Raw genomic sequence first — 26,290 nt, 5'->3', positions numbered from 1 at the left:
CCCATAATTCTCACCCTGAACACCAAAAAGCAAGGGCTTCCCTGACAGCTCAGTTGGGTAAAGAATCTGCCTTCAATGCAGGAGACCCTGGTTCAATTCCTGACTCGGGAGGATCCCCCTGGAGAAGGTAACCGCCACCTACTCCAGTATTCTGGCCTGGAAAATTCCCTGGACTATATAGTCCACGGGGGTCACAGAAAGTCAGATAGGACTGAGCGACTTTCACTTTTCACACCGAAACTCACATAAAGATTTCACCCAGTGTTCAGCGGTGTGTATTCTGGCTGCTTCAAGAAGCTTTTGATCACAGTTCACACTAGGAAACAGAACTGAGAATCCTCCAGAATCTCCTGGCAAGAATAATGTGTGCGTGTGTGTGTACACACATCCATATATATATATATATATATACTGATATATATATATATGATTTTTTTAATAAAACATTTTAAGAAGTGTCTCCCAGGAAACCAAAGCCAATGTAAGTGGCTTGATGCATAGAAAACGTCAAGCGTAATTCAATACGAAATTAGCTTCAGTTATTAAATACGTTGTCATTCACTCTGAAGCTCAATGAGATATTCATTCAGTCCGTTCAGTCAATCGTGTCTGACTCTGTGATAGCATGGAGTGCAGCACGCCAGGCCTCCCTGTCCATCCAACTCCCAGAGTTTACTCAAACTCATTGACTCGGTGATGCCATCCAACCAACTCATCCTCTGTCGTCACCTTCTCGTAACGCCTTCAATCTTTCCCAGCATCAGGGTCTTTTCCAGGGAGTCAGTTCTTCGTATCAAGTGGCCAAAGTATTGGAGTTTCAGCTTCAGCATCAGTCCTTCCAAAGAATATTCAGGACTGATTTCCTTTAGGATGGACTGGTTGGATCTCCTTGCCACCGAAGGAACTCTCAAGAGTCTTCTCCAACACCACAGTTCAGAAACATGCATTCTTTGGCATTCAGCTTTCTCTATGGTTCAACTCTCACATCCGTACATGACCACTGGAGAAATCATAGCCTTGACTAGACGGACCTTTGCTGGCAAAGTAATGTGTCTGCTTTTCAATATGCTGTCTATGGTGATCATAGCTTTCCTTCCAAGGAGCAAGCATCTTTTAATTTCATGGCTGCAGTCACCATCTGCAGTGATTTTGGAGCCCCCCAAAATAAAGTCTCTCACTGTGGTTAGGGGAGGTAATTAGGTGAGTTGTTAAGGGAGGTAATATATTCTATCAGGTGAAAGTGCTAATAAAAATAGGTGACAGTGATCTAAATCTAATTGGATTTGTCTCTTATTCCTGTGGATAGAAGTATTTCAGTAACAAAATTCATAAGAACAACAAAAAAACTTACGGAAGTCTGCAATGCCCTGAGGTTTTAATATGAAGCGTTGACATGTATCAGAGACCTGTAAAGTTTTAGATTTATTTTGATTCCTACCAAAGTGTGAAATAAGTGCTTCTTAAAACAAAGATCATGGCATCTGGTCCCATCACTTCATGGGAAATAGATGGAAAAACAGTGGAAACATTGTCAGACTTTATTTTTTGGGGCTCCAAAATCACTGCAGATGCTGATTGCAGCCATGAAATTAAAAGACGCTTACTCCTTGGAAGGAAAGTTATGAACAACCTTGATAATATATTGAAAAGCAGAGACATTACTTTGCCAACCAAGGTCCGTCTAGTCAAGGCTATGGTTTTTCCCGTGGTCAAGTATGGATGTGAGAGTTGGACTGTGAAGAAAGCTGATCGCCGAAGAATTGATGCTTTTGAACTGTGGTGTTGGAGAAGACTCTTGAGAGTCCCTTGTACCGCCAGGAGATCCAACCAGTCCATTCTAAGGGAGATCAATCCTGGGTGTTCATTGGAAGGAGTGATGCTAAAGCTGAAGCTGCAATGCTTTGGCCACCTCATGCGACGAGTTGACTCACTGGAAAAGACTCTGATGTTAGGAAAGGTTGGGGGCGGGAGGAGAAGGGGACGACCGAGAGTGAGATGGCTGGATGGCATCGCCGATTCTGTGGACATGAGTTTGAGTGAACTCCGGGATTTGGTGATGGACAGGGAGGCCTGGTGTGCTGTGATTCATGGGGTCGCGGAGAGTCGGACACGACTGAGCGACTGAACTGAACTGAACTGAACTGAATTCCACCAAAACTAGAAAGCAAAATTGTTATTCATATTTTTCTCTCATTCTGCCTTCCACAGCCAGTCAGAAGAAAAGAAAACATACACCACCACCCCCCCCCCCCCAGAAAAAAGCAAGGACCCTCTCTTATTATTTCAGTTATTGCAGAGAGACATTTTAAACTGCCGGAACATTAGAAAGAAGTAGATCTGTTTTTACTGTGATCGCAAACATATGCCTTTAATTTTCCTGCGGTGACAACCGAAGGAGTATTAAGTGGCAGAATTCTTTTTTTTTTTCTTTATTAACCTAAAGTGTAGAACATTTACAGTATTGTTACTTTCAAGTACAGAGCAAAGCAATTCAGTTAATATATATTGTCAACTTATTAATAAATAAGTAGTCCAACATGATGCTGAGAAACATTGAAGTGGGATGACAGAGGATGAGGTGGTTGGACGGCATCACCGACTGGATGGACATGAGTTTGAGCAAGCTCCGGGAGTTGGTGAAGGACAGGGAAGCCTAGTCTGCTGCAGTCCATGGGTTGCAGAGTCGGACGCGACTGAACAGCAAGTCACAACCCAGAATTTGAGAGTTTTGTTTTATTCGGTTTGAATTTTTAGGACTTCACGCCCAGGAGATAGAATCTCATGTCACCCTGAGAAAACTGTTTTTAAGGGGTGAAGGACAGGGCATGGGTCAGGTCAGGCTATCTAAAAGTGTGCAGCAAAGGGCAGGTAGTCTGAACATTAAAAGATTGTTTTTTTTTTTTTTTTAATAATTTTATTTGACTGTGCTGGGTCTTTTTTGCTGCATTTGTTCTTTGTCTAGTTGCGGGGAGCGTGACCACTCTTCATTGCAATGCACAGGCGTCTCATTGATTTGGCTTTTCTTGTGGGGCGCAGCGTCTGGGGTGTCCAGGCTTCAGTACTTTTGGCTCATGGGCTCTAGGGCAAAGGCTCCGTAGTTCTGGTAGACAGTCTTTGTTGCTCCCAGACACATGGGATCTTCCCCGGGTTAGGGATCAAACCCAAGTCTACCGCATTGGCAGTTGGATTCTTTACTGCTGAGCCCTGAGGGGAAGTCCTAAAACATTACTGTTAGTGAGGGAAACACCAGTTATCTCAAGGTAAGGAATTTATGCTTTTCTCTGTAGGGGAAGACTCAAGGGTCTGGGCTCACTGCAATCCCTCCTTCCATATGCCTCTCAGTTATCTAGGAGGGCCATCCTGAGGTGGGATTGTTAGTATTCTTAATTCCTTATTCACCTTAGGGAGTGGCCACAGCTCTCAAGTGTCTGTTCAAAGGCTGGCTACCAGTTAGAAGGGCTTGTTCTTCCTGGGCTCAGAAGTTCACACGTGGAGGGCCTGAATATAGCAGAATCCATGATGGCTGTGACATCCTTGTTCATTAATATGGCAGGAAATACTTAATTTCACAAGATGAAAACATTTTTCAGGGAGGCGCCTGCATTGAATGGACCCACAGATAAAAAGTTTCATGTCATCTTGGAAATTCACTGTGCTCACTGTAACATTTACTCGGAGGTTAGAACATGTGTTATGGTTCTTGGGTGGAGTGTGTCTTAAAAAAAAAAAAAAAAAAAAACAAAAAACCTATGCGACCAAAAAGCTGAGAATCATGTTTTAGCTGGTGGCCTTTCAGAGGATTTAAGCTTGGGAGGCAGGCCCTAGGGTGACTCTGACGGACTGGTGCAAAGACGGTCAGTGAAGATCCAGGATCTATAGGATATTCTGCAGCGAAGACCAGGTTGTCAGGACATCAAAACATGACAGCTACTTAATGAAAACCGGTGACCTCAAATTAATGAATGTAGCATTTTTTTTTTTTTCTATGAATGGAGAGTTGCAAGAATCTGGGCTTATGGAAATAATTCCTTTGATATGCATGTCAGCTCTCTGGCCAGCAATCCTCTATTTCCCCATCCTGAATCCCCTCAGGGTACCGGCAGCTGCTGACTTGATTTCCTCCAGCATCCTTTGTTTCTTGGTGAGGCAAGCATCCTTCCTGACCCACAAGTGTTGATCCCTTTACAGCCAGTCTTGCAGATGTGGGGGTCACAGAAGACTTGTCCCAGGGCGGGGGGTTTCCCGCTCTCCTCCCGTCTCCACAGTCTCAATTGCCCCGGCACCCCTCTAAAACTCCCCCCTCAGAGCAGTTCCCTTCCTTTGCTTCCAGAAAGTGAGTCCTCACCCTCGCATTACTGAAAGCTCAGCCTCTCAGCACAGTGGTGCCAAATCGTGTCTTAGAGGCAGAGTGCTGCACGCAGTAGAAAAGGCTAGCTTTATTGCTTTGCCAATAAAGAGAGACACTACGGAACTTCTGTCTTGAAAAACTCCGTGTCTCAACCCCAGACGACTTGATTAGGGTTTTTTTTTGTTTGTTTGTTTATTTTATAGCAGTGGGATCAGAGGTGGGGTCTCAGACAAGACTGGGATGTGAGCAGAGCTTGCAGTCCCTTAATCTCCTCTGTCTTGAGAATCCTTTGGACTGCAGATCAAATCATTGACTCCTGAAGGAAATCAGCCCTGAAGATTCATTGGAAGGACTGACGCTGAAGCTGAAGCTCCAGTACTTTGGCCACCTGATGCAAAGAGCCAACTCATCGGAAAAGACCCTGATGCGGGGAAAGACCAAGGGCAGGAGGAGAAGGGGGAGACAGAGGTTGAGATGTGTGATAGCATCAAGTCAATGGACATGAGTTTGAGCAAACTCCTGGAGATGGTGAAGGACAGGGAAGCCATGCCTGCTTCAGTCTGTGGGGTTGCAAGGAGTTGGACATGACTTAGAGACCGAACAGCAACATGAGCTTTAGTCCCTTATTGATTAGAAGATGATAGACTAGTCCTCTGTTGCCTGGTGACTACCTGATCAATGACACATCCCTGGCAGCCAAGAAAGCATCTGTTTCCCCCATTTCTTCTTGTGCAGTCGCTTAGTCGTGTCCGACTCTCTGCAACCCCATGGACTGCAGCGCGCCAGGCTTCCCTGTCCTTCACCGTCTCCCGGAGCTTGCTCAAACTCATGTACGTTGAGTCGGTGATGCCATCCAACCGTCTCATCCTCTGTTATTTTCCCATAACACAGTATATAACTTCCTTTGTATGGAAAACAGTGTATTTAGCCAAAGCACTACACTTTTTAAGGTACTTACTTAAGATAACATGAATAGGTAATACTTAGAATTTCCCCTTGCAACGGACAGGAAAAAATATATATGTTGTTTTAATATGCTGTATGATGTTTTGCTCTTTCTGAAGTCACAAAGAGAAAAGCATATATGGTATTTAATGCATATTTGTGGAATCTTAACAGGTTGGTATAGATGGTCTTCTTCACGAAGCAGAAGTAGAGACACGGGCGTACAGAACAAACATAAGGACCCCAGCTGGAGAGGGAGAATGGGGATAAATTGGGAGATTGAATTTGAGATATACACTATTGATAGTCTGTGCAAGACAGATAACTAATGAGAACGTACCAGATAGCACGGAGAACTCTGCTCACTGCTCTGTGATGACCTAAATGGCAAAGAAATCCAAAAAGAAGGGATATATTTATATTTATATATTTATTTATCTGATTCACTTTGCTGTACATTTGCTGTACAGCAGAACCTAACACAACACTGTAAAGCAACTCTACTACAATAAAAAATGTTTTTTGAAATAAATAAAGAGCAAAAAATGTCATACACAAGGGAGGATACAGTGAAAATAGTTTTATTCATAAAAAGTTAACGTAAACTGATGAAAACATTTTTGATACGGTGTATCATATTAAGAGCAATCATTCCAAGGGTTTTTGCGGCTTCTGTCATTTCTGTTTTTGTATCTTGCATAGATAATGTGACTTCATAGCAGCATAGGTGACTTTATAGGATGGTTTGCATCATTGGGGGTAACTTATCATAATGTATATTAAAAAAAAAAAGACATGTAAAATTACCTTCCTGCCTCCAGATTGTAACTGCACCATCTACAGGTTTTCCACATTCTTGTATTTTCCCATTGACGCTGGTTGGTCTACCTGTTCCATATACCCTACAAAGAGTTTTTGTTACGTTTATGATATAAAGCACCTCCGTGGTGGCTCTCATGGTAAAGCATCTGCCTGCAATGCAGGAGACCTGGGTCTGGAATATCCCCTGGAGAAGGAAGTGGCTACCCACTCCAGTCTTCTTGCCTGGAGAATTCCATGGACAGAGAAGCCCGGCGGGTTACAGTCCATAGCTTCGTAAAGAATTGTACAAGTTGGAGCAACTATAAGTTTCACTGTTTAAAAGAGTTTGACTTTGAAAGTGATGTGGATATAGTACTAAAAGGGAACATCAGAAGAACAGGTGTTAAAGAAAAGAAAAAAAAAAAAAGACATCCTTCAGGACTGGGGACTGGGATATTTCATTTTTAAAATCACATTGAAATTTTAATGAAGGAATGGCTATACATTTGTTTGAAGTTATTTAAATATTCCCTTTCATATTTAGAACCATCTCCCCACGAGGTTTGCTGGAGATGCTAATTATTAGATGTAAAGGAATATGATTCTGGCCTTCCAGGGGGAAAACTCATGGCCCGCCTGGACCTTGAAACACCTTTTCAGCAGGCATGGAATAGGTCTATTCCGGACTGAATTACAGCACATGCTTCTTTCCTGTGTCCTCTAATCCCTGTATTGACATACCCCGTGACTGTAAGTAAATGAGATACTCAAGAGAACTCGGTTGGTTTTTTAGGCCTTTTAATTAGCTATATTTGAGAGAACAAATACTCGAGCAGCTTACCGAAAAAGAACAAAAGGGTGGGAAGTTAAATATACATAGGACGTTACAGGCGACATCTAATTATGTTTCTGGGTCAGACTGCTGTATCAAATTAATTTGAAATTGTGGTCTGGCAAATAACTTCCATCAGATTCTCAACGGGTGTTTCTTGCTTCCACTGACAAGCTCATTCGAACATTTCGTCCGTACGGAGAAAAAGCAGACTGTGTTGAAAAATCAGAGGCAGGTTGGAAGACTTGTCTTTCCCTGTTTCCAAACATACTCTAAAGCTCAGACAGTAAGGTACTCACGTGTATAGAAATATAGAATGAGATATCATTAGAGTCCAGGAATAAGCCCCTGCATTCATAGGCGGTTGACTCATAAAAATAATGGTACAGCACTTCACTGAGGACAGTGTGTTTAATCAGTGGTGCTGAGAAAACTGGGTAAGAGATGCATTTCAAACCTCCCCTCATTCCATGTGCCAACATTCTCCGAAAATAAACAAAAGGCGGACGTCAGAGGAAAACGTCAAACATCTAGGGAAAAACAGAAAATCTTTCAGGGTTTCGGTTTGGCAAGGATTTCTTGGATATGATACCAAAAGCACAAGCTTTTTTTTTACAAAAAAAAAAAAAAATAAGTTAGACTTTGTTGAAATTTAAAACTTTTGCACTTTAACAGAACCTGATGCTTCTGGGAGTTGGCACAGATAGCTTAACAGTGAACGGTGTCGGATTCGTGATCTCCAAAGATTTCGGGGCCAGGGAGCAGGCTTGATCCCTCAAGAACTTTTGTATAGCAGAGTTTAATTATTAAAGTATCAAAATGGACAGAGAAAGCTTCTGACAGACACATCAGAAAGGGGAGGGACAGTGCACCGCCTCGCTAGTCTTAGCAGGGGAGCTGTATACTTTTTGAACTGGTTGTTAACCGTTAATCAAAAGATAGTCTCAAGGTTGTAAAGGTCTTAGCGGAACCACGCCTGCAATTCACATTTGAAGATGACAGGATTACCAGAAGGTTTTCAGGAAGGAGGAGAAACTGTCCTCAAGCAGGATATATTGTGGTTATATAACCCTTAGTGCAGAGTTTAAACTGAGTTGTTGGCTCTTTACTCATCAATTCTGGGCTTAAAGGAAAAAAAAAAGCAATTTATGTGACTAAGAGTAAGGAATGCAGAGAGAGAGAAAACAAAACAAAACAAGGCATTTGTCCTTTCCTTCTCCTTGAGAATTCAAGACACCTCTGTCTGTTTTTTGAGAGCCCCAGACTCCTCTCTCGTGCTTGGAGACCCTGGATGTCTTCTCAACCTGCCTGGGAACTGACCCTCTAGCCCCATGCCGTGCGTGTGTTCTGTGCAGTCTGTTTGTTCGTGGCCCTTCCTCCGAGGGGTTTCCTTAAGGATGCTCGCTGAGCTGACTCTTCAATCCTGCCACCGCCTGCAGTCTTTTCTGTCGGCTGTTTAGTGCCACGCGGGTCTCTGCACTGCAGCGCTGTGCTTGGCACACGCTTCTGTTTTCTGTCAACTTGGCACATGTCATACGTGACTCTGACTCTTGCACGTTGCACAGGGAACAGAGAGATGCCGGGCAGTCACTCAGATCTGCCTCTAATGGGGCTCTGGCCCATCCCATCGAACCCTTGATGGGTGATCAGCATTGCCTTCAAGCTGGGTTTCCAATGCCTTTCTTCCTCCTACGTTTCAAATGAAACCTGAGGGCTTTCCCTGGTGTCTCCGTTGTAAAGAAGCCACCTGCCACTGCAGGACACACAGCTTCGATACCCCACACGCCTCCCCGCAACTGAGCCCGTGTGACACCACTATTGCACCTACACCCAAAAGCCTGTGCTGTTCTACAGGAGAAACCCGCCCACGTGAGCATAGCCCTTGCACGAAGCAGCTAGGGAAAAGCCAGCACCAAAAGCAAGACCCGGATCAGCCCAAAGTAAAAATAAATATATACTTAAAAAAGACACCTTTGACAAAACCCAAAGAGATGCCGCAGACCGGGAGGAAAGATTTCCATATTATCTTTCCAGTAAGAGATCTATCTCTACAAAATATAAAGGACTCTTACAAGAATGATGAGCCAAGAAACCAGTTTTTAAAATGGGCAAAATATTTGCATCGATCAGCTGGTAAAGAATCCGCCTACAATGTGGGAGACCTGGGTTTGATCCCTGGGTTGGGAAGATCCCCTGGAGAAGGGATAGGCTACCCACTCCAGTGTTCTTGGGCTTCCCTTGTAGTTCAGCTGTTAAAGAATTCGCCTGCAATGTGGGAGACCTGGGTTCGATCCCTGGGTTGGGAAGATCCCCTGGAGAAGGGATAGGCCACCCACTCCACTATTCTGGCCTGGAGAATCCAATGGACTGTATAGTCCATGGGGTCATAAAGAGTCAGACACGACTGAACGACTTACACTTTCACTTTGCACTTTCACCCACCGAAAAAGATTGTACAGGAGGATACTTGACTCGATTAAGTCATTATGTAAATGCAAATTAAGACCGCAGTGAGGTACCGCCTCACCCCCACTAGGATGCCTACAATCAAACAGATAATAACAGGTCTTGGTTAAGAGGTGGAGGAATTGGAACCCACATACACTGCTGATGGGAATATACCGTGATTCAGCTGATTTGGAAAACAATATAGTTTTTAGGCTATTAAACATGAATGAGTCCCGAAAAGTAGCAGTTCCACTCTTCCATATCCACTTAAGAAAAATTAAAATATGCATCCATAAAAATATTGCATGTAAATGGTTCATAGGCTTCCCTTGTAGCTTAGGGGTAAAAAAAAGGAAAAAAGAAAACGCCTGAAATGCAGGAGACCGCCTGGTAATCTAAGAGGTGCAGGTTCGATCCCTGCATTGGGACGATCCCCTGGAAAAGGAAATGGCAGTCCACTCTGGTATTCTTTCCTGGGGAATCCCACGGATAGAGGAGCCTGGTGGACTACAGTCCATGGTATTGCCAAGTGCTGGACATGGCTTCGCAACTAAACCACCAGCAGCAACTGTTCATAGCAGCGTCATTCAGACGGGCCCCTGCATGGAAACAGGACAAGTGGTAGTCGACAGAGGAGTGGATAAACAGGATGTGCTACGTGCACAGAGTAGAGTCTTACTCGTCCATGCAAACAAGAGGAATGAAATACTGCTGCACGGGGCCCCATGAATGGACCTCAAAAATGACACGGTGAATGCACGAAGCAAGACTGAAAGGAATACATCTTCCGTGAATATATTTGTAGGAGACGCACCAAAATGGCCCATCGACGCTATGTCATTAGTCGACTAAGACAGATTGATGTTAGAAATATTGAGTACCGTCAGTGGACGCAAGCAATCATTTTGGCGTGATGGAAATATTGTCAAATCATATTATGCTGTGTGTAATATGCCGCTGTTCAGTATACTGCTCAGGTGTGTCCGATTTGCTGTGACATCTTGGACTATAGCCCACTGGGCTTTTCTTTCCATGAGATTTCCCAGGCCACAATCCTGGAGTGCATTGCCACTTCTTCCTGCAAAAGATCTTCCCGACCCAGGGATCGAACCCATATCTCCTGCATTGGCAAGTGGATTCTTTACCAGTAACGCCACCTGGGAAGCCAAGTTTATATTGCTGGTTGAACAACTCCATATATATGTGCACACACACACACAGACACAAATCCTTCCATTTTACACCTTGGTGAGTTGATTTTATGATGGAAAATTATACCTCTCTAGAGCACTTACAAATCATACTTGGGTGATCAAAGGAATTTGCTGAAGCCTTGAAGACACTACCCTATATTGCCACTTAATCAGTGATATAACTAGGTTGTGTGACTTCTAAAACATTGCACATCTTCAGAGTATTTTCCTCTGTGCTTGTGGAGGGAGTAGGCATGGTTTCCTTCAATACTGCCTCTCATCTTTCCCAGGGGAGAATTCCAGATTCCTGCAATTTCATTCACTGATGGTGAGCCTGAAGACATTGAAAACTGGAGCTTGAGAAAGAACTCTGGAATTTAACTCACCCCAGACCTTGCAGAGTGGCCTCTGTTTGGGTTTCAGCCAGGCCAGTGGTTGTGTTCCTGAGATTTCAGCCGTGGCTGGGAAGACAAAGGATTCTTAATAAGAAGAAAATCCAGAAGAAGGCAGGGATATAAGGGCAGACTCGTGGGAAAGGCAGAGTGTAGGTGTGGTGTTCTAGTTACAGACATTTCTCATTGCCTCCCGAGCTGGAAAGGCTGTGGTCAAGGGAGGTAGTCAGAATTCATGACGAACATATTTTCTGGGAAGGAATTGGTGTCATCAGATAACACTGTCAATCCCTTAATCCATTCCATGTCTCTTGAAAGTGAAAGTTGCTCAGTCCTGTTCGTCTCTTTACGACCCCATGGACTATACAGTCTGTGGAATTCTCCAGGTCAGAATACTGGAATGGGTGACCTTTCCCTTTTCCAGGGGGATCTTCCCAAACCAGGGATCGAGCCCAGGTCTCCCACATTGCAGGCGGATTCTTTACCAATGAGCCACCAGGGAAGCCCACACCTCTAATTTTCTAGTGTCTTTTCTTTTTCAACGAAAGAGGTGACCTGTTTCTTTAAAAACTTAGAAAACCTTCAGAAAACTGAAATTTTGATCATAAATGCAGAGGAATTTGTTTCTAGCCTCCACATAGACTATGTGAGTAAGAAACGCATTTCTTAGACTTCTCTGGTGGTTGAGTCATTAGGACTCTGTTTTTCCACTGCAGGGACATAGGTTCCATCTCAGGCTCAGGAAATAAGATTCTGTAAGGTACACGGTGCAGTCAAAAGAGCAGGGTATTTCTTACACTCTTCTTAACAACATGCAGCCATAAATTCAGCCATGAGATAACTTTGAAATAAGTTTTATACTGATAAACTATGAACAGAACAATGCAGAAGACAAGGGAGCTTATTTGAAGAAGGTTGCTTCTTTAAGTTTAAGATCTTTGATTGCAGTGGAATTCTTGGACATGATTTGACTTCCATGTTAAGCTGATGGCTATAAGGTTGACTCATCAGGGTCATCAGTTCAGTCCATCAGTGGTGTCCCAACTTTTTGCTACTGCATATATTGCATCATGCCGGGCCTCCCTGTCCATCACCGTCTCCTGGAGTTTCCTCAAACTCCTGTCATCAAGTCGCTGATGCCATCCAACCATCTCATCCTCTGTCGTCCCCTTCTCCTCCTGCCTTCAATCTTTCCCAGCATCAGAGTCTTTTCCAGTGAGTCAGTTCTTTGCATCAGGTGGTCGAAGCATTGGAGTTTCAGCTTCAGCATCAGTCTTTCCAATGAATATTCAGGACTGATCTCCTTTAGGATGGATTGTTTGGATCTCCCTGCAGTCCGAGGGACTCTCAAGAGTCTTCTCCAACACAGTTGGAGTTCAATTTCATCCCTTCTTGGGTGCTCAGCTTTCTTTATAGTCCAACTCTCACATCCATACATGACCACTGAAAAACTGTCATGGTACTTTCTTAAAGACTGGTCGTGAACGTGTTACTGTAAGGAGAAAAGACTCTCCTAGAACAGCCATCTCCAACGTTTTAGGCATCAGGGACCAGTTTCATGGGAGGCAGTTTTTCTAGGGACTGAAGTGGAGGAGATGGCTTTGGGATGATTCAAGCACACTGCGTTTATTGTAGATTTGATTATTATTGCATCAACTGCACCTTAGATCATCAAGCATTAGATCTTGGAGGGTGGGGTGTGTCTCCTAGGAGACTCCATTCTACCTTCAAGTAGTTAAGGTGAAAAAACTGCTCATAAGCTTGAGTTTCAAGGGGGCCACTGCTTTCCCAAGCTCTCCTCAGAGACTTGATGTTGGTAGCTTGAAATTGTCTACAGTGGGGAATATTTAAATCTCAAAAAATGTGCAAACAGAAGGAATCAGGTTTTCACCTTCCCTCCCACTTCTGCTTGTTTAATCCATGTGATATTTCCAATACTCACCCCTTCTTGATGGACAAAAACCGCAGCTTCAGATCTTGGTTTCGAAACATGATGTTGTCCCCCTGAGTTCGGAACAGCTGTAGTTGTTTTTTCAGATCCAAATCTTGTGGGTGACAGTGACAAGATACTGTGAGGAAGGCCCGTAAAGGGAAAGCGTTAGTGCCTCTATTGTGTGCAACTCTTGGTGATCCCATGGACTGTAGCCCACCAGCCTCCTCTGTCCATGGGATTCTCCAGGCAGAGACACTGGAGTGGGTTGCCATTCCCTTCTCCAGGGGATCTTCCCGACCCAGGGATCAAACCCGGGTCTCCCACACTGTGGGCAGATTCTTTACCATATGAGCCGCCAGTGAAGCCAGGAAGGAAGGAAAAGACCATTTTTCACTGATTGCCGCAATCCAAATTTTCCAAAACTAGCACATGCTTCCTACTGGGCCAGGTCGGTCTGTAAAAGAAGACAGTTGAGCTAATGGAATAATTCAGTGATATTTAATATTTTGGCTACTTGTATCTTAAAAATATAGGAATCAAAATGGCAGACTACAGAGTGCCTTGTTTTAGGTTTTTGTTTGTTTTTGAGGGTTTCTGGGTGGCATTAAGGGAACCTCTGTTCATTTTGCTGACAAGGAAATTTCAAGGTGCTTTATGTCTCATGTCGTCCAGGTAGGTGACTTTGTTTATTCTTTTTTTTTAAATGAATACCAATAACCTTCAAGCAATATTTAATAAGTATTTGAAACACAGAAATACATGATTTATAGTGCTATCTTGATTTCAGAAACGCTTGTTGAAACTGGTAGTTTACAGTAGACCAAAGGAATCAAAAATGTGCAGTGTTCTCTAGCTACTACTGACAAGTGAGCATTCATGATTTAAATAAATTATAGTGACTATCTGATGTTTATCAGGAATGGTACGCTTTTAAGTTCTCATGCATAAAACTAATGTCAATTTTAAGATATTCTGATTCATCTTCCATGTTTATCATTTAATGTGTTTCTTCTTACTGTATAGAATTTCCTAAGCAAAGTGCATCAGTCACATTTCAAAAATGTATCTAGATTATTACATGTTAAAATTAGAGGAATATTTCATATGCATTTCCTTTTAAAATTTGGGAAACCCTTTAAACAATAATTTGATTTTCTTTCTTTTTTTTTTTTTACAACTCACATTACTTTTTTTTTTGCAGTAGTATTATTTTAACCCTCAAACTGCATTTTCACTGGGTATCTTTTTTTTTTTTTGCAAGTAACATTTTGAATTTGTTCTTCTTGACATATTTATGTTTATATGCATTTTGCATCTCCCTATTTCATGTTTTTGAAATCAAATGTAACAGATTTCAGCTTTTTGTATGACATTTTTTTTTCTTTTACTGCGTAGTTTCTCTCTTCTGAATTTTTTTGCAAACCTGTTGTTTTTGAATTCTCTTTTTTTTCCCTTTATTTTCCTTCTCAATATGACCCCAGGAGCCAACTCAAAGAAAAACGCTGATGATATAACCAGTAATGACCGTGGTGAAGATGAAGGTATTTTTTGTTTTTTTTTTACAAAGCTCGTTCTTGATGCATGATTCTTTATCTTGTTTTTTTTTTCCTTTTTTCCATTTCAACCTGTTTTTCCTCCCCTTATCTGAGGAGAGTACACTCTTGCGTGCTTCTTTATTTTCTTCTTGTTTGGGGACTACTGTCATTTTTAACCACAATGATATGTAAACCCCCTGGGAGAATTAATATACATGTTTCTCAATGCGAAGTGAGTCAGAAAATGCCATTTACAAGGAAACTCACCGTTTTCTTTTTCCTAAGTTTTTTTTTTTTTTTGGCTTGGTCACAAGAAGAGAAAGTGAAATTTTAAAGCATGCATGTATGCGTTCTTTTCTTTCTTCCAAATGTTATTTTGTAATTTCATGTTGTATTTTGGAGCTTCTGTCTTGTTTGTTTCTTCTCTGGACACCAAGACAGCTCAGTACACCTTTTTTTTGCGGGGGGGGAGGGCTGGCATTTCCATCTTTGTTTTTATGATTGTTTCCCCCAAATGTCCTGATTCCAAAGCAGGGTTTTCAAAGCATCTTCTCTGGCTCACAGTAAAACACATCAAAAAGTGTCTTGAAGAGAATTTGTTGTTTCTCTCTGAAATGCATTTTGGAAGCTTTAAAGGAAAATAAAAAAGTAGGGGGTATAGCAAAGAATTGAAAAAGGCTGAAAAACTAGATCTTTGCATCTCTGTTTTCACACCGCGGCTGTTCTTAGAAATTTTTTTTTTTTTTCCCTCCTAAAAATGTTTAGTTGCTATGGAGAGTTTCTTTTTGAAGGCCCTCAAATTGTTGGACAGATTATCCACTAGAAGTAGAGTGATTTTTTTTTTTTTTAAGAGGGAAGATAACGCAGTATCTAAACCATCAGTAGCAAGTGGTATCTTCTTCCTTCAGCAGAACAAATGGTTTCGAAGAAAAGAAACAAACAGCTTAAAATTAGCCTTTGCAGGCTCCGGCAGGTTGGGGCTGCGTCTTGCTTAGTTGCTCCATCGTGTCCGACTCTCTGCAACCCGCCAGGCTCCTCTGTCCCTGGGATTTCCCAGGCAAGGATACTGGAGTGGGTTCCCATCTCCTTCTCCGGGGGACCTTCCCTACCCGGGATACAACCTCGTATATTCCATTGGCAGGCGGATTCTTTACCCTGTGAACTATCAGGAAAGCCCAAGGCAGACTGGCATGAATTTCTGACTATTTAATTTAAAGGGGACGAGCGCCCTCGATGGACCTGTGGTTCTCTAGCTGAAAGACAATTTAAAGTGGGCCAGGGACCCATCCTTGCTGGGAAGCAAAAGTTCCCTCAATAAAAGTTCACCTTTTTATCACTTGTTTTGGTTTTCCCACCCTCTTAGATTTCTTTCAGAAATCAGCAGGTCTCTGAGAAAAGTCCTGCCATGGTTGCCTTCTCACCCGCTGTTCTCTCAATATGACTATTATTTAGTATTTTGTAATGGCACCCCACTCCAATACTCTGGCCTAGAAAATCCCGTGGATGGAGGAGCCTGGTAGGCTGCAGTCCATGGGGTCGCTAAGAGTCGGACACAGCTGAGCGACTTCACTTTCATGCATTGGAGAAGGAAATGGCAACCCACTCCAGTGTTCTTGCCTGGAGAATCCCATGGACGGAGGAACCTGGTAGCCTGCAGTCCATGGGGTCGCGAAGAGTCGGACACAACTGAGCGACTTCACTTTCACTTTTCACTTTCATGCATTGGAGAAGCAGCAGCAGCAGCAGACCTGCATTCAGAGTGTTCTTCTTGCTTTCAGTATTTACCTTAGAAGTTTCTTCTGCTGCCTTTCGACCACGACAGCTGCCCCGAGTCATCAGCTACCCTTTCCTTGTCCGGCCCCAGACCACCTGTAATTTCATCCGTATCTTTGTATAACCAACTACAGGTGTAATTTGCATCTTGTCTCCTTGTATCCTTTTAGTGTCTTATTCCTTTTTTATCACTGGCATCTGTTTTCACAATCCCACCAGCTACCTGTTACATTAAAATGCTTTTTCCTTTTACTTAAATACCAAGACATTGTTATTTTTTTCTTTTCCCCCTAACATTGAATGAATACGACATCTGATGATTTCTTCCCCGAGCTCACAAGAACCTTCTTCTGTGTGTCTCGGAAGGTAATAGCTGTTAACTGAATGTATTTTTTTATAGTCCGAAAAATGTCAACTTTTTTCTTTCCTGTAATGCAACCAAGAAGGGTAACATGATTAAGAACTCAAACAGCAAATCAGTGACCAGAGACGCTAGGGGATGCTGTAAAATGCCACAGCTTATACTGACGGTGATTATTGAAAGAGTTCCACATAGTATATGATAACTGAGGGCCTCCCAGGGGGCTACATGGTGAAGAATATGCCTGCCAGCCAGTGCAGGAGAGGAAGGTTCAGTCCCTGGGGCGGAAAGGTCCCCTGGAGGAGGGCATGACTCGCCACTCCAGCATCCTTGCCTGCACAATCCCATGGACAGAGGAGCCTGGGGGGTCACAGGGAGTCAGACACAAGTGACCACGGGTGAGTGACAGCTTCAAAAAGGATTTTTTTACTTCTTCCTTAAATTTTACGGGAGAAGATAGCATTCTTCTGCTGTGGATTAAGTATCTACAGACAGATGGGCGGCTTGACACTTTTTCCTGTACTTGACTGTGATCACAGGGTTCGTTGGCCTCCTGGAGGGTGTCCGCTAGCAACCAGGAGCCTGTTTTCAGATGGCGCTCGTAATTCATTTTATGAGCAACCTCCATCCACATGTTGGTTTATCTCCTTAACATTCATTCCTGGTCATTCAAACATGTCTCCATAAATTAGCCAAAAAAAAGTTTTTAAGTAAAAAAAAAGAAAATACACGTACATGGATGCATTTGCTTTTTTCTTTTCTTTTTTTTTTTGCTTTTTCCTTGATAACACACATCCATCACTCGATCAGTCCGACTCTCCGTGACCCCATGGACGGCAGCCCTCCAGGCTCCTCCATCCATGGGATTCTCCAGGCAGGAATCCTGGAGTGGGTTGCTATTTGATAACGTGCAGGTATTTAAATGACACACATGTATATGTACATACATACAGAAGTTCCCAGAAATAATTATAATCAGAGTTAGGATTCTTAAACACTACATTTAAGCTCAAGGGACGAGGAACCCCAAAGAAGTTATTTGATCACAACTTTTGAGAAAGCAGACCTCATGTTGTCCAAATTTATCTTGTCACAGACCATTGCAGAGTAGGATTTTCACATCAGTGTTAAAGTAATGATGACTAAGGATACTCTGGTTTCAGATCACAATGGGAGTTTTTATTCCATGTGGAAAATAAGCAGGATTGCAACCATTCCATGTTTATTTCACGTCACGTCTCTTTCACTTTTTTTTTTTTTTTTGGGTCACTTCAGTTGGCATATCGTTGCAAACAGTCATTTAGAGAAAAGACACTTGCTTGGGCACCTTTCTTTTTGTTTTTCCATGTTTCTGTTCTGTTGATCATTTTTAACCTTTTTTTTTTTTTTTTTTGCCATAATGTAGTGAAAGCTTGTGGTTTCACTATTAGTGATGTTTCTGTTAAGTGGAAAGGGAATCCTGAAGCTCACATTTGACTGAAGAAAGCAGTTACAGTAAAACGTGATAATTTTGAAGTTGACTTTGCTCTAACTTAGATCATTAAAATCTATGTTTTAATAGATACGACGTTTGTGTGTTAGTCACGCCTTCGTGTCCGACTCTTTGTGACTCCATGGATTGTAGCCACCAGGCTCCTGTGTCCATGGGATTCTCCAGGCAGGAATACCGGAGTGGGTTGCCGTGCCCTTCTCCAGGGGATCTTGACATCCCAGGGGTCAAACCCGGGTCTCCTGCATTGCAAACAAATTCTTTACCGCTAATAGACGCCATGGGCTTCTTCAATGCACGTCCCCTTCTAGGGTTTGATTACTACGTAGGGAAGAAGTGATTCATTCATCTCAGTGGTTAAATTTGTAGTGTCATAGGAACATATGGAAACATACCCATGCCTACAAATTCATTCCAATGTCTGCATCATTTCTATGAGTAGAAAATATAACATCGACAATCATCCGTAAGCCATTTAACTGTTGTTCAGTTGCTCAGTCGTGTCCGACTCTTTGCGACGCCATGGACTGCAGCACGCCAGGCTTCCCTGTCCTTCCCCACCTCCCAGAGTTTGCTCAGATTCATGCCCATCGAGTCCACGATGCCATCTGACCATCTTACCCGAGGTATTCCCAATTCAAGAAAGGGCCATGCGATGGATGCCCGTCCCAACTAGGGAAAGTCACTCAGGTCTTTCGGTTTAGTCTCGGTTAATCAGTGTGATTTTTTTTTTCTTTTTTTCCCCTTACTTGGCTCTTTGTTGCAGACATCCATGATCAGAACAGTAAGAAGCCGGTGATGGTGTATATCCACGGCGGGTCGTACATGGAGGGCACGGGCAACATGATTGACGGCAGCATCCTGGCCAGCTACGGGAACGTCATTGTCATCACCATTAACTACCGGCTGGGGATCCTAGGTGAGTGAGTGCCTGTTGACGACGAGCAAGTTTCTGCTTCTTGTTCTGTGGGGCTCCGTGGCTTCCACTAATGTTCCTGCAGTTCCTAGGAATTGCTACGACAAACCTCGCTTAATGCTCCAAGGTGCGTTTGTTCCGTAACTTTGACTAATGCTCCAAGATGCATCTGTTCCGTAACTTTCACGTTGCACCAGTCGGTCGTTTTCTTTTTATCACGCTGTAAGAGACATCTGTTCCTTTCAGAAAGTTACATCTGTAACTTCTACGTTTCTTTTTCTGTTCGTTTCTTTTCCTTTTCACATTTTCATCCAGAGACCTCATTCCCTGCGGGCCTCCTTAACCATCAGCACACAGGAGTCCGTGAGAAAATTTTGCTTCTTGTTTTGTGGCGTTTGTTGCTTCCATTCATGTTAATCCAGTGCCTAGGAATTTTCTGCTACAAACCTCACTTCATGCTACAAGCTACATTCCTTCCCTGACTTTCAGGTAGCGCCATCCATTTTCTTGTTGTTTAATTTTCACATTTTAATCCAATGGTTTCGTTCCCTTGAACCCTTCTCAAACAGATTCAGCCTCCTGGGTCATCAAATGAACTTGGGATGTTATGGAAAGCATGTTTCTTTCTCTGGGCTTGCCTGACATAAGCCTGTTGCATGAACACAGTTGGGTGCTGTCTGGTGAAGCGTTTGGTAACAGGTGACAACTCGGTAAAGTGGACAATGGGCCATACATATGAGCCTTTGTGATTTTGTGGCTGTGTTGATCATATGTTGGAAACTCTTTTACTTACTCTCTTAATGGATATTCTGTACCTAATGGATCTTGAAGACGAGAGGTGGTAGGTGGTCACATGACTGTTCCAGTCTCCTGTGAAGAAATGCTCTTATTTGAATTTTGTAACTTGGTGATATTTCATTTTGTGTAAATTTTACGATTGACTATGAGAAGACCTTGGCTAAGAGCATAGGAATTCAAGAGCAGCAGTCTGTTGTTTTGGTATTATATTCATTTTCACCAACAGTATGGTTGAGAAAAAAAAAATAGCATTTTGATGGTAGTATTTTGAGGCTTATCTGCTGTGTTTTTTCCTGCTCTTGGTCAGTTCATGAAGAATATCCATGGTCTTTGTAACCGCATTTATTGTGAAGGCAAAAATGCATTGATGGGGCGTCCCTGGTGTAGGCTCTGAGCTTCCATTGCAGAGGGTACACGTTCAATCCCTGGTCAGGGAACTAAGATTCTGCAAGCCTTGTGGTAAGGCAGAGGAAAAAAAATTCATTGAGATGATGGTGCAAAAAATGGAATTTGTAACAGTGTGGCTGTGAGAATCAGATCTGTGTATCATAGGATGGTTATGGTTAAAAAAAAAAAACTGCACTCACGGAATTGTGTCAAGCAAGAAAGCATCGAAAATGTTTTCTCCAGATGTGCAAGTATCACCAAGAATATTTTATTTTCAACTTGATGTTTCAATTTTGTTGCGAGCGTTTCGTTTCATTCACCAGTAAAACATTCACGTGTACAAGATCCCAGGGAAGTGGGACAGTTGTTGAAGTGACTTTCTCATTAAAAAGTGCAAGATGTCTGCACACTTGTACCTTTTAGAACATCCATAGAGTACTTGAAATTTCAGGTTTTTAAAATGGAAACAGTGATGGACATTATTTATTTATGTTATTGTCTTGGACTGCAAAATAACTGCAGATGGTGACTGCAGCCATGAAACTAAAGCACACGTGCTCCTTGGAAGAAAAGCTATGACCAACCTAGTCAGCATATTAAAAAGCAGAGACATGACTATGCTGACAAAGGTCCATGTAGTCAAAGTTATTTCGATTTCTCCAATAGTAAGGTATGGATCTGAGAGTTGGACCGTAAAGAAGGCTGGGCACCAAAGGATTGATGCTTTTGAAGCATGGTGTTGGAGAAGACTCTTGAGAGTCCCTTGGACTGCAAGGAGATCCAACCAGTCCATCCTAAAGGAGATCAGTCCTGAATATTCATTGGAAGGAGTGATGCTAAAGCTGAAACTCCAACTTTGGCCAGCTGATGCGAAGAGCTGACTCATTGGGAAAGATTGAGGGCGGGAGAAGTGGGCGACGGAGGATGAGATGGTAGACAGCATCGCTCAGCGTCTAGAGCCTTCTCGTCTCGTGATTTTTATTTCCCTTTTCTTTTCTCGCGCCGGTGATCCGAGCCAAATCTTTGTCGTTTCCGTTCATTTCGAAGACCGTGGGTCGCATGCCCCTCTGAGTATTTTTCTGTTTGTTTGTTTCAGAATCCTCTGGGGAGTTGCCTTGGCTAACTGTTGTTTGAGACAGGAAGTGGTGTTCCGTGATCCCTCACAAAAGGGCCATTCTCAGGCCGAGGTGGGCAGAGCGGGGCCGGGGACCACCGCGTGCCCCCTGGCAGCGCTCTCAAAGAGCGCAGTGTGGGGGTCTGTATGGAGCGCCACCAGCCCCCGGGGCTGCTTTCTGAACGGGGCCGTGGTTTGGGGCAAGCTCTCGCTTTGTAGGAATAGCGAAACATTGTCTTGCCTCAACGCCGTGGCGCTGATGCGACTTACAGGGTTAGATTTCAAGAGACATCGACGCCTCTCCCCTCTCTAACACCCAGCTGGTATTAAGCAGCTTTACACGGTGATCTCTTAGCTGTTTGGCCCATTTTTCAATCTGGAACAATTTTGTGGGAATTACACACACCTTCTTTTCTTTTTCTTTTTTCCTTTTTTTAAAAAGAAAAGAAAGAAACAAAGCTTCCGTTTCTAACTTTCCTCTTTTGAACCGTTTTAAGTTTACCTTCTGCTGCTGAGAGTTAAAAGAAAGAAATCTTGGGGAGGGTAATGGAGAAGCTGCAAGAGTCATGGCAAAGAAATGAAAGAAGCAATTTAGCATCCCCGAGACAGTCTATTTACATTCCGCAAATGAGTTCGTGTGAAGCCCAACACCACAGATCCCTTTTTATCTGGAGGTGTGAAAGTGTGCCAACTTGGCCGATTGTACAGGGTGATAGATTTCGTTCAAGCGTGAACTCGGTCAATCTTTTTCAGACATCTTGCGTGGACTGCCGTGCTCTTGCAAATCAGGAGGTGGTCGTTTACTTCTTTCCTTGCAGGGAAAATTGCTATCATCATTGTCTGCAAATATTTCAAACCATGGGCCTGCAGATTTATTTTTTTTTTAATGAGTCAATGAAATGGTACAGCATGCGCTGTGGTGATCATCTGTATTAGAGCTTTGCATAGGAGTAGACGTTTTTTACCAAAACAGAGAAATCATCGTTTGAACTTTTTCTTCAAAAAGTCATACATGCTGACACGTTGTTTTTCTGCCTAAGGAATGGAAAAGCATTGTTTGAGATGATTACTGCTTTTTTTATTTTTATTTTTTACAGAATAACAAATTCTGTTTTCCTCCCCGCAAAGAGAAGTTTTGAAAAATGAATGATGGTCAGAAGGAACGCAGGACCCTGGCATGGAATAAAAATGAAGTGGTACCTGCTCTCACTCGTTGCCTATCCTGTTACATTGAGAAAAGTCAGCTAACATTTCCTGAATCTCTATGAAAGGCGGTTCCATTCTCTCCCTTGCAAGGTTAATGTGCATACCACCCTACCATCCAGTGGATATGTGTTTGTGAGCTTTGATCGCCCAGGACTTGGTTGCTGCTGCTCAGTTGACTCACCAGGCTTCCTTGTCCTTCACCATCTCCCAGAGTTTGGTCAAACTCGTGTCCATTGAGTCGGTGATGCTAGTGACCATTAAGCTCAGTCGCTGAATAATTTCCAGTGTTAATAATAGCCTTGGACATCTTATTAACATCACTATTTGAGCTACTGGAAAAATAAAAAAAGACAAAACTGCAACTAACCAAAAATGTAATGTAGTATCTGTCCAATACCACCTAAATTTCCATTTATCATTCTTCTGAAAACCAAGGACAAAGCACTTGTATTAGGAGATAAATGAGATGATCCCCACACTTGCTTTTCAGGCAATGAATATTTTCTTTCATCAGGACTGCCTAACGCAAACCTTGCTTAGCTACTGAGCACCTGACTTATTGTCTAATCCAGGACTCTTTGGGAAATGTTAATGCTGCTGCTGGGCTTACAGTGTAGTTCTGTATTCCTGGAAGCAGGTCCTTGATTGCTGGTGCAGTTTCCTTGAAATCACTCCTGATGGTCCACTGTGATGCATAGTCGTGATATGGGCCCCAGCCATGATGTTTGAAAAGCCAAGGCTCTTGTGCAATACATCTGAGGCTTTGTCCACCCATCCAGAGTCTAACCTCTGAAGCCCATTTATTTGTAGTCTTACCTGTCTTTGACCCATCCATGGAATTAAGACCATTGACCCAGAGAATGACTTTGTCAGATTTCTCACCTGACAAGAATCTTACAGTCTGGAGAAATATCACCCCTACAGTTTTATATAAAAGCATTTTTCAAGGATTCCCAGAAACATCAGAAACACCTGCTCAGTTTTCACATGCGCACAAGCAATTTCCACCTGGGCTACTCTGTGGTTTCCTTCTATTAGAACATTCCGGATAGTTCTCTACTGAAAAATGTCCGTTTCTTATTTAGTTGGTATATACATTTCTCTTAAGAGTTGAAGATGCCATCTACTGTTTGGCACTTTGACCATTTCCCCCGCCGCTGTAAATCTTTCTTCTTTATTTGACTTTATCTTTTCCTACAGATTTTTCTTTTGGATTTCTCATGGAAGTCATTTTCCCATCAGGTCAACAGTTTGTGTGTGTGTGTGTGTGTGTGTGTGTGTGTGTGTGTGCGCGTGCCCACGCACGCTCTGTTGCTAAGTTATGTCCAACTCTTTGCAGTCCCCTGGACTGTAGCCCTCCAGGCTCCTCTGTCTATGGAATTTTCCAGGAAAGAATGACTGGACTGGGGGGGGTGGTGGAAAGAATACTGGAGTAGGTTGCCACTTGCTACTGCAGGGGTCTTCCTAACCCAGTGATCTGTTTACCCAGTGATTCTCTTGTGTCTCCTGCATTAGCAGATGAATTCTTTATCCCTACTGCCACCTGGGAAGCTCCAAAAGTTCATCAACATATCTATAAAGAAAAACAAAACAAAACAAAATCATCTCTGCCTTCTGGGATCTTCATGCTTCCCTCCCAAGTCCACTGTTGTCTCTTTACCTGTCAGGTTCCGTCTGGTTAGATTTCCACCTGGAAAAACTTGCCTTCTCATCCTCAGGAGAGAAAGTCTTCACTAGTCAGTGACAGGAGAAGCTAAAATGGATAGAGGAAATATAAGATATCGCCCTTAGGGGAAAGAGACAAAAGTGAAGAAGCACAGGAGGTTTGAGAAAGTGGGGAGTGTCCAGACACTCTTTGTAGGACCACTCACAACTCCCGATGCTGGGAAAGATTGAAGGCAGGAGGAGAAGGGGATGACAGAGGATGAGATGGTTGGCTGGTATCACCGACTCGATGGGCATGAGTTTGAGCAAGCTCCGGGAGTTGGTGATGGACAGGGAGGCCGGGCCTGCAGCAGTCCATGGGGTCGCAAAGAGTCTGACACGACTAGACAACTGAACAAAAAAAGCAAGTCACATCCCCGAAGCCAAATGGGGATGGAAGGAGCCGATGGAAGCCCTTAGAGTAAGACCCTCTGTGGCGGGTGTGCCTTGGGGTGATTGGCCATCCTGCAAACAGGCTTCCAGCTTCTGTGTCTGCAGTGGTCACTGATGTCATTCTGGATGCAGTGGGGGGTGGAGGAAGGTGTATCCACTAGAGTCAAGACGTCACAGTTACATAGGATAGGCAGGCTGTACCAGCGAAGAAGGTCAAGCTTCCCTGATCCAGTCAAACTGCTCAGTTACTCAGTTGACTTTGGCTCGTCGTGACTCTGTATGCTGTAGCCTGCCAGGCTCCTCCGTCCCTGGGATTTCCCAGGCAAGAATACTGGAAAGAAAGGGGATGTGTTAGTCGCTCGGTCCTGTCCCGTTCTTTGTGACCCGCCCCGGACTGTATAGCCTACCAGGCTCCTCCGTCCACTGGATTCTCCAAGCAAGAATACTAGAGAGGGTTGCCATGCCCTCCTCCAGGGGATCTTCCCCACCCAGGGATCGAACCCACGTCTCTCTGGTCTCCTGCATTGGCGGGTGGGTTCTTTACACTGCGCTGTCTGTCAAGCCCTCCCTGATCCAAAAGTTAGGCAATAGAGAAAAAAAGCAATATGCTTACCCCTGCCCTCTGCCAAACAGAAGGTCTTTCATCCTCTTCATCTGTAGCTCTGCGTACATTTAATACTCACAGGGAAACTGTCAATCTGATCTCTGTTGCTGCTGGCGTGTTGATAAGTACCAGGACCTCGGACAAAAAACAGGTTTCCCGTCGACAATCGTTGCTTTAGGTTTTCCTCTTCTGCCTCCTGGTGGCTGAAAATGCCCATTGCATGCATTGATTTGTCCCGCTCATATGGAGGAGGTTAGGTTGAAGGTGAATGCTCTATTTCTGGGATTTTCGAAGCGCACGAGGAGGGAAACCACTATGGTGGGATAAAGAACCTGTCACGAGGTTAGATAGATGTCGCTTCAGTTCAGTCGCTCAGGCACGTCCTACTCTTTGCGACCCCATGGACTGCAGCACGGCAGGCCTCTTCCCTGTCCATCACCAACCCCCGGAGCTTGCTCAAACTCAGGTCCGTGGAGTCGGTGATGCGACAGAGAAAAGTAATACTCTGCAGCAGATAAAGGCAGTGAGGGGTGGCAACGAATTTGTGGGGTGATGAGAAGCTACAATAGAAAAGACTTTTTTGTTCCATCTCAAACGCACAAAATTATTGATTCTGTTACAATGGAGAACTTCCTCCAACTCTTGATGAATGATTCAGAATTTCTTCAAAGAAGTTGCCTTGTTATTTTTGCATGCATTGTCTCTTTTGGAAAACACAGTGTTCGACCGTGCTTGATAGAAGAGTCCATTCTAAAAGCACATGTTGGGATTTCCCTGGCTGTCCAGTGGTTCGGAATCCACCTTCCGATGCAGGGGACACAGGTTCGATCCCTGATCCAGGAGCTAAGATCCTACACGCCCTGGGACAGCTGAACCCTCGCATGCCTCAACAAAAGATCCCACATTCTGCAATTAAGACTCGACTCAGCCAAAAATAAATACATAATCATTAATTATTTTAAACAGCACATGTATGTTCTTAGTCACTCGGTCGTGTCCAACTCTTTGCAACCCCGTGGACTACAACCTTCCAAGCTCCTCTGTCCATGGGAATTCTCCAGACAAGAATGCTGGAGTGGGTTGCCATGCCCTCCTCCAGGAGATCTTCACAACCCCGG

General features: G+C 43.5%; 1 protein-coding gene across 3 annotated transcripts in view; it reads left to right on the top strand.

Annotated features, from left to right (window-relative positions):
- LOC148773208 (neuroligin-4, X-linked) overlaps positions 1–26,290 on the top strand; it is a 306,595-nt gene that overhangs the window by 135,196 nt on the left and 145,109 nt on the right. Inside the window, exons 5-7 of one of the 3 annotated variants that reach the window (XM_088833549.1) lie at positions 4,189–4,208; positions 14,374–14,433; positions 18,817–18,969. In XM_088833549.1, the coding sequence (XP_088689675.1) occupies positions 4,189–4,208; positions 14,374–14,433; positions 18,817–18,969 (233 nt within the window). The remainder of the gene's footprint in view (positions 1–4,188; positions 4,209–14,373; positions 14,434–18,816; positions 18,970–26,290) is intronic. The other 2 variants (XM_088833547.1, XM_088833548.1) reach the window with 2 other exon arrangements.

The sequence above is a fragment of the Moschus berezovskii genome, chromosome X (genome assembly GCF_049115385.1).
Source record: "Moschus berezovskii isolate FMDL1 chromosome X, NW_MosBer_1.0, whole genome shotgun sequence".
Classification (NCBI taxonomy): Eukaryota; Metazoa; Chordata; class Mammalia; order Artiodactyla; family Moschidae; genus Moschus; species Moschus berezovskii.
The sequence above is the reverse complement of the archived record's forward strand: the minus strand, read 5'-3'. Positions and strand labels throughout refer to the sequence as shown.